The sequence below is a fragment of the Ambystoma mexicanum genome, chromosome 2q, assembly GCF_040938575.1.
Source record: "Ambystoma mexicanum isolate Mex_15411 chromosome 2q, UKY_AmexF1_1, whole genome shotgun sequence".
NCBI lineage: Eukaryota > Metazoa > Chordata > Amphibia > Caudata > Ambystomatidae > Ambystoma > Ambystoma mexicanum.
The window spans coordinates 82618869-82641587 of NC_090924.1; the positions used below are offsets into that span (position 1 = coordinate 82618869).

General features: G+C 43.5%; 1 protein-coding gene across 3 annotated transcripts in view; it reads left to right on the forward strand.

Moving 5' to 3' along the window:
- CAPN15 (calpain 15) overlaps positions 1-21053 on the forward strand; it is a 776524-nt gene extending 755471 nt beyond the window's left edge. For all 3 annotated transcript variants that reach the window (XM_069646897.1, XM_069646898.1, XM_069646899.1), the window contains one exon: positions 13612-21053. In XM_069646897.1, the coding sequence (XP_069502998.1) occupies positions 13612-13789 (178 nt within the window). In that variant the 3' untranslated portion in view covers positions 13790-21053. The remainder of the gene's footprint in view (positions 1-13611) is intronic.
- Positions 21054-22719: the final 1666 nt, after the last annotated feature.

The following is a 22719-nucleotide window of genomic DNA, read 5'->3' on the forward strand; positions in this document are numbered from 1 at the left end:
TGTTGGGGTGTCCCCCGCTTACCATTTTGGTAAGCGGGGGACACTAAAAAAAAAAAAGAAAAGCGCCCTCAGCTCTAACCCACGTTAGTGGGAGGATCTGACATAGCAGGGTGCAGGCGGCACACACAGAAGTGTGCTGTGTGTGCTGCCGTGAACGGTACGTTGGGGGGGGGGGGGAGGGTAGGAAGGGAAAAAGCAGGCCGGGGAGCGGGCACAGTGATCTATATGATCACTACGCCGCCGTGACAGGCGTCAGCATTTCGGCCGTCGCAGTTATGGGCGCCGCAGTGATCACATAGATCCCTTTAGATCTAGGTGGGGTGGTTTCCCGGATTCTCCTCCTTTTTTGGCTGTATTGGCAGGCCTCACACTGAATGCACTATCCTTATTGCTTATAGTGGTGCTCGAGGGTTTGACTAACTGTAGCGCTTTTGGTCACTTTCTCACTTCTTTTGGGGGCGCCAGTTGCTTCCCAATTTGTTGAAGCCGTGAGCTCATGCTTAAGCTCAGCTTGGGGGTCACAGGTAGAGCGGGTTCTGAAAAGGTCCCTAGCTTTGGGCAAGCCAAACCAGCAGGAGTGACCCCAAAGGGAGTATTGTTGGCCCCCAAGTTACAACCCTGAGGAGGAACTTGCTGGCAGACATTTACCCTGCTCTGTGTCACATTTACCCTGCTCTGTGTCTGCGTCCCAATTTCCATCACAACAGATGTTTTGGTGTCTTGCAATGACTGTGGTGCTCTGCCCCTTAGGAGATGACGGATGATTTCGATGTACTGATCTACACGTTGCTCATTCCTAACACTTCAGGCTTGCATTTTGCGGATCTCATCCTTGATGTCATCCATTGATAAAGTGGTGTAATTTAGCCAGAGCTCTAGTATTCCGGCCACCCTTCATCCTGTGGGATTTGATGTTCATCACTAATGTTCTATGCATCTTCTTCACTTCCTCCTCAAGGGTAGGAAAATGGAGCAAATCGGACACTAGGATTTCCCTCCTTAACTTGCTTGGCCTGTCCACAGGGATCAAGAGAGACCAGCTCCGTGCGATGTATGGAATAATGGAGCATAAAGTCCTCTTTGCTTGTCCAGTCGCATTTACACTGGTTTCAGATTCTTCCTGTGGTTGGCCTCCTTTTAGCCCATTATGCCCCCCCACATTTGTCCATGGGATTGATTAGCTCCCTAATCAAGGGAACTGCTGGTTTATAGTTTGTAGTTTCGGACCCCACAAGGCCTCCTTTCAAAGTCTCCCAGCAAGCTCGGAGACTGTCCTCTGTCCAATACGATCCAGGGGCTTTCTTGGGTGCTTGATAATTATTACCGTATTTCCTCCTGAGTTCTGGACATTCTCTACATCCTTGCCATCTTTCCCATGCGCATTGGCACCAAGTTGCGCTGGCCTCCTGCAGTTCTCTGAATAATATTGATTTATTGATGTCTCCAGTGCTTCCAACTTTGACCTATCTGAAGGACCTTCAGGCTGTAATCCTGTTGGTCCTACTTGGTCCTACTTGTCCTGAGATAAGTGCAAGACCCATATGGCCTGTGGGTCCTATAGTCCCCAGGAAGATAGTAGGGACGGAGGAGGGAGTGGAGTATCCCAGTGTAGGTAATGGTGGGGGGGGGGGGGAGAGATGAGGGCAGCTTGTCACATACCCTCACAGGCGACCGAAGTGCGCCATACGACTAAGGGTGGGGGTGTGAATTGATGGATTTGTAGGGAAATGAGTAAGGGTCCTGATGGTCATCCCGATAGGTTGACATAGCATATTCCTCTATTGTTCCTCCAATCTTACTCAAGTCTTCTATGACGGCGGCTGGTTCTATAGCTGGTTTTGCAGCTGGTTACGCAACAAGCACTCTCTCTCGGTAGAAGAAAATACTGGAGCCACTAGAGCATTCCCAGTAAGGGGAGTACAGGCGAGGGAATGGGCGCTTTGTGGCCATTTGGTACCCCCTTATCTGCGCACCCTCTCAGTGCCCACTTTATAGTCGTTTGCAAGCATTTCTTACCTGGCCTTGTTCATTGATGTGTGGCCGGCGTTGCTAGCTGATGTAATGCGTAATGCATGCATGCATACACGCTGATTCCCCGACTTAGCCGCTCTTGTGGCTTCTTCGCCCCCCAACCTCCCCACTCCCCCCAACCTCCCCACCTCTTTGTCCTGGTTTTAGACCTGGTCTTCACTCCCATGATGGCTGCCCACTTCTTCTGTGTCTCCTGCGTCAGCCCTCTCTGTAGGCCAGACCTGCTGGTCAATACCGAATGTAAAGACATTCTAGTGCCTGTCAAGCTCTTATGTTTCTTATTTGTGCCTTACACCAAAATTCCGATCTAAGTCTCCGCCTAAGTACTAGTCTGTGCTACCAAAAGAAAATTAAGACTTTTGTGTCAAACCTTAGCAAGTCCACTAAGACTGAATTTCCAGCTCACTACACTAATGGTACTTGTGAAAAACCTCTGCAAAACCGCTCTTTGAAACCTCCCACCCATATGTATTACAGTGCTGAACCTAATAGTTTGATAGGGCCACTAAGCAGCCATATTGGCATGATATAGAAAGTCGTACCCGAAAGAAATCCAAAATAAAAAATCTTGCAGCCACCACTTAGGGCAAGTCAGCTGTTGTGTTGGAATAGACATACATAAATACAGAAAGTAGGAAGGCCCCAAAACTGCAGGCAGGAGATGGAGAGACGGAATTAGGCCATCTGTACAATTTGTATTTGTGTTGACATTGAACATTTTCATTTTTGCTTGAATTTTTATGTTGCCATCATTTTATACCTCTAAGGCACTGTGTGGCATGAAGGTGTGTTGGTGATAGATGTGATAAACCTGTCAATGGGCTGCCATTTGATGGTTGGGGAATAGTCTAATTAATGCAAAGCCTTATCAAGAAAATTATTTAAAAAGATGGAGATGAGGCACCTGTTTGTTCATATTCAATCTATAAGGCTAACTCTCCTAACTGCCTTTAAAGAATTAGATGGAAAAGGAGAGGTCCTTGAGCAGTGCAGCCATGTGGCCTGCTTCCTCCCTAGGTTTCACCAATTCTGCCATTTCATACTAACCTCTTCTACAATTTCTATCAAATTCTGAGCAGCCCAGCTAATCAGGAAGGAAGATTCCGGCCACTATCAGCCAATAGTTTCTTGGAATCATACTCTTATTAAGCAGGGTCAAACAGAAAACAACCTCCTTGCAGTGCAGTAAGAAATCACTGCCTTCTTCATCTCTCCGGTTGTGACCATATCATATCCCATGTCTGATTGTCGACTCCTGTCTGCTCTCCCGGCTGCACGCTGGTGCATACTTCTTTCTTCCATAGTGTGCCAGCTATGGCCATGCACCTTCTGCCCAGCTGGTACTGCATTAGCTAGGCCGCATAGTACTGTGCACTTACCCGCCACCTCTACTGACTTTTTTAATGTTGAAATATAGTCATCCAGCACACCCCCATCACATGTGTGCCAATAGCCTTATTACCATTGTAGGGCAGGATTCCTACTGATTAGGTGCCCTAAGCCCTCCTTAATGGACCTTGTTCCTCTCTGGTCCATTACGTTGGGTGCCTGGGAATGTTATCAGAATAACGCCCCTTCCCCCGGGTGTGCTAAGGCTTAGTTTAAAATTCTATTTTACTGTATCTTTATTAACACATAAATATTACTGTGCAATAGAGGGATTCATTGGAATGCTTGTGCTTGCTAATAATGATGCTACTCTTTAAGGAGAATTCAGATCACAAGTAGGAAATGTTTGCTTCTCCATCATGGAAGTCTTCGTAAACCTATGAATGTTTCTGCTCATGAGCAGGATCCTGAGGTACTTTTGTTTGGGACTAGAGGATTCCCATGATGGAAGTCTAGGGGTGCAATTAAGTTCCTTTTTCGTCTTTGATTATGTGACCTCTATGAGAACAAAGGTTCATCCAACCACTCTGCCTCAAATACTGATTGCCCCCTCAAGGATTGTTAATTTGTGCAAGTACCCAAAGGCCCAGTTTACCAGTGTGAATCGCCTTGAACATCTGGCTGTGTGGGGTACACAGGTTGATGATGGTCTTCTTGTTGCATTTACACATGGGTTCCTTTAAGGGACTCCTAGAGTCATACAGAGCCCAACGGCCAGACGGTGTTCCTTAGAGACAGAATGTGGAATATGGATGTTGCCATGTATACTTGTGACTTCTTTTTCCTTCAGAGAATTAGGTTTTAGTTGTCAAAAACAGATCTGACCTGTTTGTGAATGATGTCTAGGATTCAAGCCTTAAAGTGCACCCGAAAAAGAGCTTGCAACAATGCCTGCAAATGTTAAATGCTGCAGGCAAATGTTGAAAAGAATACAACCATCAGTGCCCGTCTGTTAGCTTCTGCAGGAGCTGCTGAATCGCACATACATTCTCTGAGGGTCTCCAACCCAGCCCTATATAACTCGGCTGAGTTGGCTACTCCTAGGAAGGTGAAAAGGGCACTGGATAAAATAACGAACCGAAATCTCTTCCCGGAAACACGCTCGAGATCTGCAGAGGAGACCAGAAACAAGCGATAACACAAATACATTTCCTGCATTCGCAAACCTTCCCTTCGGCTCCTCTACCTCTTACGCTATCACCATTACCAGTTATCCACTGATAACTTGGCAGAAATATTTAAATAGACTTTAATTGTCTTTCTTTAAAACATGTTTGAGGTTTCCTGAAGATAGCTGTGTACTGAAATTCTTGCCTTCTGTTTGGGTGTGTTTTTCCTTCTTATTTCTAATTAGGTTTTCTAGACCCCTAACTAAATGTCCCTTCTCCAACTAGTATTAATACATTATGTACATTGCAACTTGTGTTGTATGTAAGTTCATTTTTTGCAAAAGGTTTTAGTAAACAAGCAAGTGTATACAAATTTGATTTTTTTGAAGCTTTTCAGAATGATCTCTCTTGTTATCCTGCTGGCTTGGATCCTGAATTAACTCGAAACTCTCTATACTCTTCTACAATACCTTACAACGTACGCGCAGACATTGGTGTTCCACCCACTGACTCCAAACGCTGCAACAATAATCTTTCCTTCCTAGAGATAGTGTCTGGCTCCTGCACGCTGCCTCCTACGAAATCGCTCACCTTTTTCTCAGGTGATTAATGAAACGCACTCACGCCTGCGGTCACCGCACTCGATCTGTGGCTCGCTCACACCTTCACCCAACAACACACTGCTCACGCTAGTTGCGGACATGAAAAAACACCCCTTGCACAGATAACGAGTGTCAAATCCTTGATGCTTGCACTCTGAACACTAAACTGGTATTTACCGTTGCAGCCGCCGGATTCTCTGTTTGTGTAAATACTTTCTTTTCTCCTTCAATGTGAGCGCTTAGATTTAGTCTCTGTAACGCTGCACTCCCAACTGATAAGCTCTATGGAAATGTACTTCTCAAGCTTTTTATATGTTTTCCTACAATTCTTGACTCTCTCCAATTGGTGTTTGGTTTGCGAAAAAGCACCTACCTATTGTATGTCCCAACACCGGCCACTTAATGAGCCGGACAACAACTCCTGTGGTTGGTAGCTAAATTTCCCTCTGAGGGCCCTGCTTAGGTGTGGTAGTGTAGAGTAAGCTAGTCACAATGGCCATGTGTCAGCACCCAAGGCCTGCTATTCGGCCCAGAGGTAGCACAAAGGGGATCCACTGGACCATACCCCTGTTTTGTGGCAGAGAACGGTCACTCATGTTATACCTATACCTTTAATGAGAGACCCAAGTTGTAAACATAATTGTTGTTGTGTTACTGGGGGTCCCTCGGGTCATGGCTCCAAGGCAATCCAGCAAATAAAGGGCAAGTGGAGAATTCGATGTAGAGGAGAACAGGTCTGTGTTCCACATAGAGGACGAGAAGCAGAGACACAGCCTAGTAGAACCAGGAGAGAAAAAAGAAGTGCTGGGGGCACCTAAAAAAACTTCCAGGACTGTGAGGGACTCATCTCCTTTGGGAAGGGAACCCAAAATGAGACTTGAAAACTAAGAGCTGCTCTACTCCAGGAGAAGCCATCTTGCTGTTTGTTGTGGAACATTTTACGTTGCCTTTTGTTTATCGGCTTTTGACAACCTTCTAACTAGCCACAATAAACCCTGTTTAGTCGTACTTCTCAGTGTCTGCCTGGTGTTGATCCTTAACAGCTTGGTGACTGCTCCCAATCGTTCCTATAACCTGAGGATACAACCTTGTTGAGCTTGCGAATGAGTCGCAAAGCACAGAAGGTGTCATCTACCTGAAGAGGAATTCCTAAGAAAGCAACTCTGTTGGTCCCTGCATCTTCCCACAGGCTGATTGCGAGATTGTGCACAGTATTGCAAACACATCACTTTTACTCAATGCTGGTGATCCCTTCCTCTGATCCATTGGGCACAGCCAGGTCTTAACCCTGTGAGGAACCAGTTTCAGGAAAGCCTTCCTGCTCCATCTGATTTGAGTAACTTTGAGACGCTGTGGAGTCCATCTCCTGTCCAAACTGCTTTCTCTGAACATGGGCCTGCATCAGTCGGTTGTACATCTTCCAGAAACCAATTGGCTGCACTCTACCCTAGTACCAGAAGAAAACGTTCTCTGGCACAGCCGAATCTTCAGTGGCCCCAGAGCTACTCTTCCCACTTGAAAATGTGCTCCTGCTTCACCACACTCGCTACTCGAACACTGCAACACATGAAACAGCGTGTTGACATCGCGCTGTGAGAGGACTAACATTTTGAAAGCCAGTGGTCAGAAATTGATGGATATGCTACAGAGTGGTTCTGAACACTTGAATTGCCATTGGATAGGCACTCTGAAGTACCTCAAAGGAAATCCCTATCTAGAACTTTGGCCACATCTTTTGGGGCTTATACTTACCATTTGGGGCAAAGCAGCATGCCGGTCTCGCTATCCATTTTCTATGAGCTACTCAATCCCGGTTGATCCAATACATGTCCTGGTTGTCCTTTAAATTACTGATTGACCCCAACATTACAGGTCAAGACCTAAAGAGACTCCTAGAGTCTTTCTGAACCCAAATGTACCTGTAACCAGATTTATCACCTTACTTGCCTTACTTGCCTTTAATGAGATACAGGGGGTCATTATACGTTTGCCGGTATCCCACAGGTAATTCCGGCGGGATACCGGCAAACTGCCCTAGCATTTCTGCCACCAGATAACCCGGTATTGGCGAGATATTACAGGCGGCGGAAAGGGCGTTAAACCCCATTTGGACACCATGGAGGGGGTTTCAGGTATTATCGCTAATGCTGGTGCCGGCAATACCTGGCTTTTTTTTGCCACAGGGGGCCTGATTTACCTCTTCACTGGAGTTGAATCAGTGACCCCGACCAGCAAAGGTGTGGTTTGGCAGTGCAGTAAAAGTGTCGGTAATGGATTTACCAGTACTTTTATTGGCATTTTTTACAGCACTGCCAAACCTAGAATGACCCCCAGAGAGTACTTTTTCACACCTCTGTCGACATTCCAGTATTCTCCCCCACCTTTTAATTGCTTGACCACAGCTACAATAGGTGAAGTCAGTAGGAAAGATTAAGGATTACTTGTTTGCTTAAATCTGGGAAGGTCCCAAATACCCTAAACGTAGGGCAATGATATTTCTTGATTGGGAGGCCCAATGCCAAGCATACAAGCTGCTGTTCACAAAAACGATAGTTGGTGCCCAGAGGGTTTTTCACAGAATTATCACCACATTTTGTGGGGGCTAGGGGTGAGTTGTTGGTGGCCTCAGTGTCCGGATATGATACCAAGCATTCCCACAGCTGATTTTAATCTTTGACTTTGATCTTTGATGTCTTTGACATTGAGAACTTCAAGAACATCAGCATCAAATACTTGGATGGTGTCATCCTCGATTTTGCCAGATTCAGCTCCTAAACTACATTGGCCACCTACTTCTGGTGAGTGACATTTCTGATGTCATGATTGGAATCATTTTGCAAATCCATTTCACACATTAGTTGAAACCATTGTTAGTGTTTGACATAGGGCCTGATTAAAGAGTAAACGTTCCCCATGACGACTCTTCCTGGTGGAAAGAATTAGGTTGCCTCAGAAACATCACCTTGTCACTTCAGAGGTCCTTAAAACAAGGAAGTGGGTTATAATTCTGCAGGATACACTCACAAAAGCATCACACTTGATATTAGGTTAGTGTTTCCAGTGCTGCTCTAAAGTGCTGCTGAAAGATGGGAAATTCCAATTAAAAGTCTGTAAATGAGCAATCTTGATTTTCTGATTGGAAGCCAAGCTCCTTTCCTTCATGCATGCTTTGCTAGAGCCAGAGATGTTGATGAGGTGTACCTACCCTGTCTCCTTTACAGCCCATAGGCCAAATAGATTCTGCTCAGTTCTCCTGATGCTTCTTGCACATTGAGCTTCTGCAACCATTATTACAGCTAGGAGATGGGTACAGGATTCAGCATTTGTTTAGCAGGTGCCCCTAGATACACAAAGGAGCTCAGCATTATTGGAAGAGGAGGGGTCTCCTTTCTTAATTGTTCAGACTGCAAACATCGCTGCTGTCATTTTATTTGTATTATTTGTATAAATCCATTGAGGGCCAACACACAGTCCAGAGTGGTAACCTGGCACTGTACAATACGAAAGGATCGCAACCCGCAATGTAAATATATAGCTTATTAAGATGATATTGTCAAAAAAGCACTACGGTAAAAAGGGTTAGAATACCATTAAAATCCAAAAATTGATATTTAAATAAAATAATCAAAGGTGTAATTAAATAGGTTTTCAAAACTCTAGCGAAGGTTAAGGAAGAGTCTGTATTCGACGGAGGGTGGGAGGTGAGGGGGCTCAGAATATGTATGGAAAGCCTTAGAAAACTGTTTGCAGCAATGACATTTCATTCCTAAGAAAGGTTTCGTTTAGTGTCCTGAAACCATTAGACATTTTGATCTCAGCAGCTAAATGACCCGATCCCACAGTATAAACTCCTAGGTATTGCAGCCCCTTCCACCAGAGAGAATCAAGCCAAGTGGGTACCGAAGATTGGATGGTGGCTCTAAAATCTAACTTGGATACAATGTTTTTATTTTGGAGGCATTGGCACATACGGATCAAAAACATGTTTGTTGATAACATTGTGTATAACTGTTTTGTCAGGCTAAGGGATTTCCCTGCTAAGGTCACAGGGAAAAACCTAGTGCACATAGTAAAGAAAGGCATTCATTAACATGGGGGGGGGCTGCTGTCATGAGAAGGAGCTATATTGTTGGTAAATTCAGTTTTACATAGTTCTGTGACTTCAGTCCCTACTCATTGTGAGATTGCCTTTAAAGCAGTGGTCAACATACATTTGAGGTTGTTTTATGTTCTGGCAGTGCCCATCATTGCATCTCTCAGTGGCTCTGTGCAAATCTCAACATGCTGAACATACAGAGTACACCCCAAAAGGAATGATGAGGGTGCCGGAGCTGAGGAAATACATCTGTGTACGACTAGAGATAAAATGTAAATAGCTCCAGGACACGGACACCCATGGAAAAGGCTCCAGTAGTAGATTCAGGTTGGCATGGGTGGCTATGTTAAATTATGCCGAGAGAAGCAACAGCATGTTCAAACACCACATTTCCCCGTTATCCATCAAGCATCTTGCGTAATCTCCCACCTGAAGGGAAGCAATGTTGGTGCTACACCAAGGGTGAAACCGACAGGCACGTGCAAATTGTGATGCGTCGTGGGGTGTTGCTGCACATAGTTCAGGACAATTGCCTTGGAAGAGAAGGCCAGTTATGGGTCAAAACAGATTTCAGGGCACCTCTTTTTTCGTTTATTAATGGTATGTGACTAGCTTTAAGTGCGCCCAACTCAAAGATTTTCAATTGAACACACTTGTCATTATTATTATTATTGTTAGGGTATTTATCAAGCATAGACCTAGCTTCAGGAAGCAACAGAGCGTTTTACAGTCTAAGGGGCAAGAACATGGTTTGGGAAGCAGAGAAACAAGGGAGTAGGAATATAGCAAGGGAGGGTGGGAAAATATTGTTACAATGGATCTACAAGCAACCAGGGGTGGAAACAGAGGGGATCAGATTACCCAGTCTGATGTAGGATGGGGAGTGGAGGGTGTGTGGACGTAGGTGTTAGAGGAGCATCTTGAGTGCCTTCCTGAACTGTGGAAGCGAGGGGGCAATTCTGATATTTACAGGGAGGAGGTTCCTAATTATTGGGGCATAGACCGTCTTTTGGTTTGTTCCTTTCTGCAGCGGCAGGGTCCAAGTCTGCACATGTCCTTACTTCTGTTGGATCGCTGGCCTCCAGAGAGGCTGAGTTTCTCAGTGAGGTAGCTTGGGGACTTCAGCGTGCCTGCCTTCTAGATGATGCAGCAGGATTTGAAGATGATACGAGATTGCTGCAGAGGGTGGGCCAGTGCAGATCAGTGTGGGTCGGGTGATGTGTTCGAATTTGCAGAGTCCTTGGAGTCGTGCTGCAGCATGCAAAACGCATCTCGGCGGTTCCTCAATCATATCAATGTACAATTGAATTCCCATGTACGTTCTAAATGCACATTCATATGTGTTTATCCTCCACAGGTGCAAAAGGTAAATAAGCACTTAAAAGCTTTGGTGGCCATTTCTTCTTTTGGACGCCTACCATCATTTGGCGTTTTAAAAAATTCAAGTTATTTAAAGGACCATATTTTCCATGTTACTACCACACTCTTAATGAGGTCACAGCTGTTTGAATAGTTATCAAACTATACCAAATGATAAATAAGAGCATGGCCAAACATATGGAGTCCTATTTCTCTTTTACTACCAAGGCAATTATAATAATGTATAATTGAAGAAACGTTTTGTTTCATTTTCTCATTCTGAAAACCTCTTGAAGCCAATTCATATAAATCATAACTCCAATTGCTCTTTTGCCAGTGATTCTACTCAGAGGTTCCTCCAGTTGTACTCTGATACCTTTACGGTGGGACCAGCCTTCAAATCTGTTATCCGCTCACCTTATCCCTTTTCTGAGGACACTAGTATCCCTTGTTTCTCTTGGGATATGGTTGGTGCCCCAGCCAATTCAGTGAGCGCTTCTTTTGTTTTGATAAGTTTAGGCAGCCCCATTCTTGACTTGTTTATCTGCCACTGGACGTTAGTATCAAGAAAATGTATCCAAAACATTATGCTGCTAGTCTCTTTTCAGAGGTGCTGCTACACGTTAAGAAATTATCCAGTTCATTTTTTGGTAGTCAACTTATCTGGAGAGCCTGGTTGTATAGGAAAAAGTTTGTGGTTGATCGCTTCTATTTGGCTCATCTATATTTAATTTGTCAAGTTTCGTCATTGGGTTCTATAAACTGAGTAAAACTTGCTTGTCATGTAATCTGTCTGTTTTAGTTAATAACCAACATCATGAGTGCTTTAATGGTTTATATTTTAGCTGTGTGATTTCATTTAAGTTTTATCTGAATATAAAATTAAGTTACGTTGTGTTGATAGTCAAATTGGTCAACCAATGGTACCATTAAATGATTGAATTACCCAGTCCCAACTTCTTAACTAGTGATGGCTATTCAGCATCTGTCTTGCTACTATGAAGCAGGGTGCTACCGATGGAATGGATCGGGGGAATCTCTTATATTGTCTGTAGGTGGCCCTTCACACACCTAATTGGCACCCTGTGTTGTGTAAGTCCCAGGGTTATTCAATGTAACCTTTAAATACCACTTTCAGTGTGTCAGTCACACAGTCCATGTATTTGCTACAAGCATAGAGAGTAAAGTGACTATTGTACAGTAGTACATGAGTGCAGTGCCCTAAGAGTGGGTCTTTTTTTCTTCCCTCCCCCACTGTTTAAATCTCATCATTCTGTCTCGGTCCCTCTTTCCTCCCCTTTTCTCACAGCATTGATATTGTCAAGTGAGTCAAGCCGCCTTCATAAACTTTGAAGTTCTCTTATTCGTCATGTATAACCTGCATTTGATTTGGTATTCTACGTAAGGTGTGTGGCTCTATTGAGGCCCATTGTTTGGAGACCCACATGTTGAACTAATGTTACAGTTTAGCAATGTGATATGTTATCTTGCAGAATTTTGCCGAAAGCACTCTTGCACTGGTTTTTGCATGTGTTGGTAACTTACAAGTGGCTCATATGCTCATTGTACTATAAGGCACTATTTAGGGTGTACCAGGGACCTCTGGTAAAAGTAATTGCAGGAACAAAAAACAATCTAAAAAAAGGAGCATCAAGTAAGAAGTAATGCACATTTATTGGACCCAAACAGCTGCGAAGCACTGCTCAGACAGCCCTGTGGAACTGAACTGCGGCTTCACATTTTAAACCCAAATGACAGAATTATCATACAACATTTTAGTTACATTTTTAGGGCAGGGTCACGGGAGCTAATTGGTGGAATTACGTCAGTGCCCTATATGCATGTATATGTTAAGGGACCCTGATTGGGTACAATGTTTCTTTGGCATAGAATCACAATTACAGCCCTTGTGATGTCACAAACCTTCCCACACCGCCCCTCAATTAGGTGATGGTGCTGATCAGTCAAAAACACTTCTTTGTCATTGGTTGGCAACGCCCAATATACAAAATGACTTGAGATGGCAAGGGGCGAGACATTCACACACAGTCTGACCATTGATGTGCCCAGTGAACATTAGCGAGGACACTGTATAATGTTGCACTCTATGGACACCGAAACCTCTCTCCGCTGATTGGATCACTGTCACATGACCCATAACCTCTACCCCCCTACCTCAACGCTCTGTCCCCCCAGCTCCTGTCTCATGCCTTGCTGCCAAGTGTAGTCTGGAAAAAACAATGCCACACCGTGGCTGGATTTTAATTACCTGAATTTGATTTCTATTTCTCTGCAAATTCTCCGCATGCACCCAGGTGCCTAGCTCGTTGGCCTCGAAAGTATCTGTGCGACTTCGATGGGACTGCATTCTCCTGGAAAACTTCAGCCGTGCAACATTTCTGCACACTGTTTCTGCTGACTGTTCAAAACTATATTCTGCTGTCACACAAAAGGACTGCCGTTTTTTATTATGAGCTGTCTGCAAGAAATGCTTTCCTAACATGGGCCTGTAAGCAAATGGCTTCTCTACTGTTCACATATTGCTCAAAATCCCCCCTACCATGTTACCCACCTAAGGTCCTTTCTACCCCCATCCATTGCCCGTGCTATACAACTACCCATTACTGTGCCCAAAACACCCACCCTTCATTGCGTTCACCATGGAACTTCTTGCACTGCGTCTGTGTCCCCTTATGCAAGCAGCGCTGCGTACAGTGACATCCCCACCCCCAATGCCACATTTGGCGTCACCACGTTACTTGTTCAACTGGTACGTGCACCCCCCCCTGCCCACCACCCCCTTGGCTGCCTTGAACCTGGACTTTTGCAACAAGGGAAAGCTTGAAGTCTTGTATTTGAAGGGTACTGCTGCGAAGGACTTGTTACTGTTACCGCCTTTGTATGTCACTAGTCGGAGGAAATTGATTGAATGTTGCCTTACAAAAGCGAACTTAAACTAATTACTTAGTTCCATAGTTAGGTACTGTGTATACATGTCTTCTTACACTCTGTTCTTTCTTTTCAGACAGGTGCTGGTGATCCTCTCCCAACTGGAAGGCAATGCTGGCTTCTCAATCACCCATCGATTGGCCCATCGCAAGGCCAGTCAAGCATTTCTCAATGACTGGATATCTACTAAAGGGACCCACAGCCCCTTGCTCACTCCTGAGGTGGCTGGACTGCACGGCCCCCGGCCCCTATGACACATGGACCTAACCCGACGATTCCCTTTTTGCCTTTCGGCTGTGGTCGAGCCCCCAGAGTATCCAAGAATGATTGACAGTGCCTCCCTACAGTGTGTTGGCATCCATCTATCAGATGGTGTGGATGAAAAGTACTTGAAACTGTATCATGAGCTCTGTTTTGGACATCTGGCGAGTGTGAAGCGGGATCTTATCAAACAAGACATATGCTTCACTTCCCAGCCATCAGAACATTATCCCTTCAATCCCTATTCTGCCAACCCATATTACCTTCCAAAAAAAACTATCATGCTACATGGGGATGGTTGGCTATTAAGGAGGAGTATGGATTAATGCAAATGAAGCTTGAATTTTTTGCAACTCTCAGGGCACCGGTCCAAGGGGGTTGAAGACCGGAACAACTTGAAAGAATTCTCTCCTCTGCCTCATCATGGCTGCACATTGCCACTGTTTGTCAGCCAGGAAGGCTGGTTCTTTCTGTGTGTGTCTGGGTTGGGGGGGGTTCATGGATCAGTAGAGCTGACAGCACTACGTGTTGTCCGGGTAGGGCACTTTTCACTTCTGAGTTCTCAATACACGGCTGCGCTTTCAACATCGTGAGGAGGGAGAACCTTGCCGTCTTGTAATTGTCATTGCCTGCGGTGGTAGCATTGTGTAACTGACCATTCTTTTTCATCACATCACTTTTTAAAGATTGATTTTTAAACTTCGAATTCCCCTTAGATGTCTTTCTCTTCATCCTTCTGATGGTATATGCACACACCTTTCCCAGAGCTCACCAGAGTATTCCAGATTTGAACCTCTGAGGGCTTCTACAGCTCCCTTAGAATTACAGTTGATCCATGGGTTAGAATCTGCTAATCAGGGAGACATAACCATTCATTGTCTGAATATTTTTCTTGGAATATTCCGTTCTGGTTCCTGTTTAAGAAGTTGTTCTTCCTTCCTGTGTGTGTGTGGGGATGTGGCATTTGGGCTAAGTGTGTGATAATTATACACCCCCAGTGCCCAGGTTGTGGATGAGGCATGTGTGCTCCGTATGTCTACTAGTGTGAGGCTGGCACACTTGGACACCTTGCGTGAGCAACGCATCCCTGTATGCAAGGCTAAAATGCTTGGGCTCCTGATTTAAGGCTTTGACACTCTGACTCCCTTTGTAATGCAGACTCACTTAGCCTCCCCATATGAGGTGGCGATATTTAAGTTCCCTATGTGTTGATTGTCTCTATTACCCTCAATATGCGTAGCTTGCTTTGTGATGATACGTTTGGGTACCCTCTGTATACCATGATGTGCTTCTCTGGCCAAGGATGAGAAGTCTCCACTTGCGTGGCAGAGTAGTTTTAGATGTTCTGTGTTCACAAATCCTTTGCTCTACAGGACCTCCAACGCCCATGAGTTTGGGTTCTCATAGCATGGTTGAAAAGCTGTATTCTACCTACTTGCAGAGATAATCGGTTCCATCACGGAAATAGTTGAAGAAAATGAAGTGCTTGACTTGACAGAGTGACGAGGACTCTAATGTCAGTAAAGAAAAGCCACTAAATTCTTTATAACATTTTTTTTAGATCACAGGGGGAATGTTTCAACATTTGGTTTCTGGAGTAAGGAAGGTATATGGTTCTTGCCACGAGGATATCTTGCTGCCTATGCTGTGATAATGGGGCAGCTTGTGTTGCTCTTTGGTGAAGCTGTCGGTTGCAGAACATGGTTTACAGGTTCCCTGAGTGGGTGTTGCTTTGGTCAACTGGCGCTGCCAGAAGTTATTTTAGTTATATGTACTTGAATTGACTGTATTCTTTCCATGTTATAAAGCATGTCATCTTGGAGGTGCATAAACGTAACCATCCCTTTTTATGCAATCATGCATTGCGTAAAGATGACCTGTTGGGTTAAAGGTTTTGCATGATAGTTTGTTCCAGGATGCAAGGTTTCCTGGAAATGTTGTTTTACAATGCACATTTCGAACTTGAGCAAAGTATGTATGGCATTATAGTGGGTTTACTAACGGGGTGTATAGCTGGGAGAAGAGCTTCCTTAAAGCTGTAATTGCTTAAAATTGTTTCACTAATGAGTACACACAACCATACCCTTGGACGTTGACCACACTGGTTCCATTGATAGAAGGGTCATAGTGTCAGTGTTTTCAGGTAATCCTGTATCGGGAATTAGTAATCCCTGTATGTTCTATGCTCATGTTAATTGTGTCTGAATTTACTCTCACTCGCCCTTTTACTGTTTTGCCGGCTCAAAATATCTTACTTTTATTTAGGAGAACATGCACAGACCTCATCACATCTGAGTGGCACCCACATAAACACCGAAACAGGTTTCTCCTCTGTGGTTCATTTTTTTTTTTTAAATAGACTAGGGCTTCGAGTGAACCATGTTACTTGATGTTTAAGTTTACACTTGCTTGCATCCTGATCTATTGAACCTTAAATTCATTCTATACCCTAAAACAAGATCTGTCTGATTATGCTTCTACTGTCAAAAGTACAGATCTGTAGATCCTTTGCCAAACACCTCATTAGGAAAATCTACAATTGAAGTGGACCTTAGGCTGGGAGTCTGAAAAGCGCTTTATAAGATAATAAAGTTCTTCAAATTGATCCAATACTTTGGCAAGTACAGGAAAAGATATCCAGTTGGCAGAATTTAAGCCCAAACTAAAAGTGATGTTCTTGCCTGGAATCCTTTTTAATAACTTAATAATGTTGGACTCTTGAGGTCTGAAAGAAATCTTTTATCTACTCTATCTTTTCAGTTCATGTTGCATCTAGGTACACACTGGAATTCTGTCTGAAACAATGGGATCACCTCTCATCCTTAGCGCCTCTACCATCCATTAAGATTTCTATCACCCACTAGTGCATCCAATGGCCATCAACACAGTCACTGTAAATCGATGGAGACCTTCCTCAGAGAGGCAAAGGCTCCAAAGCATTTCAGGACAATACTTTGCTACAGCAGGAGTTCATTACAGTAGAGAAGTTGGAGTAGACAGTCTCTGTCTGAATGGCTACAACAATGACATAGCACCTTCTGGATCCATGGCCTACTAGTCAGACCCTTGCTGGAGCTTGTTGGAAAGGAGAGTGTAGGAATGTAAGAGCGGAATTGTTTAGATTATCAGCCAGTTCCCTCATTGGGCTCCTCTGCCATTGGCAGCATTGATTGTGATAGGTCCAAATCTGTTAGAAGGGGTTCAAGAAAGGTCGAAAATAAAGCCTGCAAGAGGTCTTCTCAGTCTACCTCTTCGAAGAGCAAGTTTATTAATGCTCGCCACTGACTACGCTGGAGAGAGCAATAGAAAATTGAGTTAGTAGTTGCTGTCAGTTTGGTTGCATTGTATAAACTGGTGCCAAATTATTTTAAAAGAACAGAAGCATCATAGATTGGCTTTTTGGCATTTACATCTGGACATTCTAAAATCACTCTTAACATATGTTACTTAAATCCCTTTGGAGAGATTTAGAGCTTGAATCTCCAGGTCCTAAAAATTAAAGATTTCCAGGCTTTCAACGGTTGTGGTCCTCGGCCAGCGCCCTAAGATTCCTGTTGGCTATTGAGCAACAGGTACCACGCCCTCCTGTTGTTTGATGGCACAGTGTGATGCAGAAATTGGAGAAAACTTAAGCTCTGAGCAATTGGGGAACAGACGCTGGACTCTGGGGTGCAGTCTGGCTACATCTAATGAACCAAAGCCTACAACATGCTGACATTTGCTCAAAACATGCCACAAAGGAATTCTGTAGCAGTATCTAACAATATTTTTTTCAAACCTTACATGCAAGTTCTCCTTTTCTCCTACACTATCTCCCATTGTTGATAAAGGAGCAAAGGAACATCCGGTTACGTTTTATCAAGTGGAGGCTCCCTCTGTATCTAAAGGTACCATATCTACTGTGTGGGATGGCCACCACGACCACCCACCAGAGGTGATTGCTTCCATACAGCCGGTTCATCATGATAAGAACTCTGAATCTTTTTTTTTCCTTTCGTGATTTCTCCCTGCTGATTGTGGCAGCAATTAATACAATGATTTTAGCCCAAGGTATCCACACAGGCCTCTGAAATAGGGCAGCAAAATATTAAACTTAACGGGAGCCCTCACCAAAGATCTTGTTACTTACGGGTTTCATCTGCCATGACATAAATGCATCAGATTAGTTTTGTGGAATTCAGGGCCTACTATCTAGCTCTGCGAGCTCCGATTCCCCCCCAGAAAAAAAAAGATGTTTACGATTTTGACAAACCGTGCTAAAAGCATGCGATCGGTCATGAAACACATGGTGAGAAATCCCTTGACCCACTTGAGGGAAAGGAAGCGGTGTCCTCTATATGCTCACTACTGTGGTGATGCTGGCAATTCTGAAGCTGTGCCCATTTTGACAATACTAATAGCACCCTTTTAGACCAGGCAGATATCTTTTATTTCTTCCATGTTGGACCATTGGACTGTGCTTCAGGCATCTTTGAAGGCAAGTTCTTTTGTCACAAGCCAGTGGCATTGTGTTTCTCCATGACCTAATATCCCTCGACTTGTCAGTCTGCCTTTTATGTTTGTGACCTGGACACCTAAATGTATCCGAGGATGGCATAGAAATCTTTGGTGGGACCCCAAGGTTTTTGTTACAATTGCTATGTTAAATGGAACCGCTTTAGTCATTCATGTCTCTAGCCCATTGTGTGAGGTGGATGCATTTTTCCCTTATCACTTACATCTGGTCAGGGCAGCCTTGCAATGATGTCACCCCCACTGCATACCTTTCTGCTATGACGCGATACAGGAATTCTTCTCCTTGGATCTTTTCTTTAAAGTCGTAGCTTCTTGGAAGGGCCGAAAAAAGAACTTGCACTAGTAAAAAGTCCATCATTAGTGTGGTATTGTCCCATTTGATGGGAGGTCTTTTTAAGTGTGTGTGGGGGCGGTTATGGGGGTGGTTGATTCCCATTGAGTATAGTAGCTATCTGGGTAACCATTGCATCTGACAGGAGAGCTGGCTGGATTCGGTCATTGGAGGACGAACCATTCCATGTGATTTGGAGAATTTGATCGTTGGAATACAACTCTGACTTCTGTAACAGTCCATGAGCTTGCTCATTAGAATTTAAGTCCAACACATACCATACAGGTGTTTGATTACACTTGATGTTACAAGGGCGTTGAAATATTACTGTGCCTGGGCAAATGGGCTTTGTGTTGGCAAGACTGGTTCTGGTCACATACGGCCCAAGAAAGATGGGCACTGTGCAAGCAGCCTAGTTCTAGGCGCAATGTCTTCTGTTCATAATAGTTACCAGAAAGGAAATCGAGCCCATCAGAACACACAGTCCCTGCAATGGCATTTGTAAGAAATGTGCAAGGCAGCTTCATTGAATTCCTTCCACATCTTTTAGGAACACAACTGTTTAGTCTTTGATGGACTCAATGGGCTACATGGCTCTCAAATGCTTTTGCATACTCTTTTCCTTTGGCTAAAAAAACAGAAGCTACTGTTCTGCCCTCCCTCTTTCTGAGGCTTTTGGTTTCACATTTGAATCAGAAAACAAACTGAAATGGCTCCCTTGATCAGATCAGCTCAAGAAAGTGTCTGTATTCCCTTTAAAAAGACATACATACCGTGCCAGACTTATGACATTAAGACAGTAAATATCAACTTCTGAAACCAGAAAGAGCACCATTGCTGGGGAATCAAACTGCACGTAAATCATGTCCCAGCTTTCCAGCAGCTTGTAACCTAAGGTTGCTGTTGGATTATCCAGATCTGCCTTACTAAAAATATAAGTTGTACAATGGCAATCAGGGGAAGTTAATTTGTCATTAGGACTTGGCATATTTCTCTATATATATATTTTTTAATATATAGGCAAAGCACAGGCATTGCCTGAAACCATATACAAGAATGCAGAGTCCTCCAAATGCTCCATCTACTCCTGGATGCAGGGTTTCCTGATGGTTTTACTTAGTAGTTGTCAGTGTTATGACATTTCCTGAGAGTTTGCAATAGGGAAACATTGTTTGCTAGAAGTTGTGTATTGAATACATAAGGTTTCAAGCAAACGTGCTGCCCAAAGCACATGGTATCCTGAAAGTTGTATCCTTGGAACACAGTTTCCTGCAACCTGCGTTCCTAGGCACAGAGTTTCCTGGAAATTGTGTAACAATGACACTGATTTCCTAGAAGATGTGTAGGCAAGTAGAGAGTATATCATGTAAGTTGTGTACAAGGAATACATGGCTTCCTATAATGTTTATACCTTGGATGCTTTATTCCAGGAAATTGTGTAATAGTAGGACTGTGCGCACTTTAGGTTGAGGAGCAGGGACATCGAGTTTTCAGAAGTTGTATTCTTGGGACACAGGTTTTCTTGTATGTCGCAACTCTTGACACACACACAATGTTTCCTGAAAGTTGTGTCTATGGAGAACAGGGTTTGCTAGAAGGTGTATGCCAGGAACACAGTTTTCTATATATAAATTCTGTTCCAGGAATACTAGATTTCCTAGCAGTTGTGTACGAGGGAGACAGGGTTTTTTGCAATTAGTGTGCATGTGCAATATCAATAAAAAACATTTAGGGTGTCCTGTTGAATTGGACAGATTTCTCCAGCTGACTGGTTTGAATCGGTTTTGGAGGGTCTAATGTTTGAGAAAAACCAATTGGGATTATGTGCTTGATTTTCTTTGTTTTTTTTAACAATATTTTGATTACACTGGTTTTATGTAATTTTATTTTGTATTCTTGTGGGGATGGTGTCTCTTACATAAAGTATTTATAGAACAGATTGCTTTACTTTCTCTTTGTGGATGCTAGGGGGGTGTCTCTTGTGGAGGTGGGTGTTTGCAAATTTTGCCTGTGTAGATTAACAACTGGGAACACGTTTTAATTTTTTATGTATGGAATACTAAAGTGTCTGCTTTTTATTTGTCAATGTCTTTCTCAGCACTTCTTGTTCCGACCTCTCTTCTGTCTGTTTTCTGCCATTAGTCTGTCCTCCCTTTTTTCTTCTCTACTTTTATCCCTGAACAGCTACTTTCCCCTTCATCCATTTATCCTCTTTGATCCTCCCACCTTTCCACCTCTTTCTGAGCTGTGAATATTTTAAAAAAAAATGTATATATTGTTCAGCAATTATAAGACATAGGATATTTTAACAATTGTTAATCAGAGCTCTTATTCCTTGTAATATAGTAATCCTTTGGCCATTTTCAAACTCAGGTTCCCATGGACCAAATAAAGTTTTGTTTTTTAATGAAGGTCTTGTTTTATTTCTAGCTTTTCTTCTCACCCATCTTAAAAATAAGGTCTACCCTGCCCCCTCTGAATTCTTTGGAACCCCGAGGGGATCCACCATGTGCAACATTACTAGTGTAGCTCATGCTATATTCATGAATTGGACTGTACTATTTTAGGAAATCCGAGCCTTGTCTAAAATATTAAGGATTTGTTTTTACCTAGGGCCTGCTATCAGTTTTTACGTTTCATATTAATGTAATAATAATAAGAGGCACTGTTATCCAATTTAATTGTACTCCGTTTATCTGCTTAGACAAATGAAAAACCTAGTTCTCTTAGTTGGGATTCAAGCTTTAGAACATCTATGTCTGTATCATGCAATTTTACCCAGTCCTTTCCAGTAATGTCTGGAACTGTTGACTTTACAAAAATGTGCTGATGGTGTCAAACATTCGTATGTCCTTTACAGTGCTATGAAATGTGTTCAAAGCAGAGTTTGAGACAGCAGACGGAAGAGGTACATGGTACATTAGCACCCATTCACCTCCCCACAATCCACCTACTGCTTCACCTCACACCACCATTCCATCATTTAAGCCACTCTCCGGTCATCTCAACCCACCACTCTCAGCAATCATTCACCCACACTCCGAACCCACTGTTTCACTCTCATACAGAGTGACTAACTGTAATACAGAATGACTAATCATAATTATACCTAAAACCTGCATATCCAACCTGCCAACACTCGCCCATCAAAAATTGCTCAACATCATTGCACAGCCATAATCAAATGTGTTCTCAAAACCAATTAGCAATTGGAAACCAATGGGACGAGATGATGATACAAAGCAGTGTTCTCTTTATAAAATCTTAATGCCGGAATGCAGGCATGCTCGCTCCTGGTCCCAAATGGCTGGCTTCTCTGCCCGGACATAGAGGGGTGGGGGCGAGATCAATAATGGGAATCTTGCATGTGCAACTGACCTAAATGTATTTTATTTTCTTCCTCTCTTGTCGGTGTCCTTGAATTTAGGGACATATGCTGCACACCTTGGGTCAAGACATATGCACATACCGATTGCTCACATTGTGTTCAATGTTTAGGGCTTGAGCATTGTTTGGCCCAATTGTCTTTAAGATTCACATTGCTTCACTCCATGTTATGCTTCTGGGAAGTGCCAAGCGAGGTGTCTTGTATCTGATGAATCGCTGGGCATCAATGTCCATAGTCCTTAACCTAATGGTTGGTGTAGTTGGGGCTTACATTGGCCCTTGAACTATGGGCCAGCCAAAACCTATCACCTGGTGTAAACCAGAGGCGCTGCTTTGTCAGCTTATTGCTGCCATCAGGCTGAGGTGACTGGCAGGTTGATCGAGTCGAGGAGGTTCTGTAAGGAATTATACATAAGCCAAATGTTGTGCGTAAACTACAAAATGCTTTCTGACACTGCCCTGCATTCCCCGTTCTTGACAGCAAGGCCTCACCGTACAAGTCAAACCCATGCATCCTGCAGAGCAGAAGCTTACTGTATTTTACAATGACATTTGGTCATTTGTGTAATTGATTCTGTTTTATTCTGTTACTCTTAGATCCGTTGTTTTATCCAGAACAGGAAGTCTGGTTTAGCTAGATTCGAATTTGTACATTTATTGAATTTTATCAAGGTTAAACTGCTTTGATTT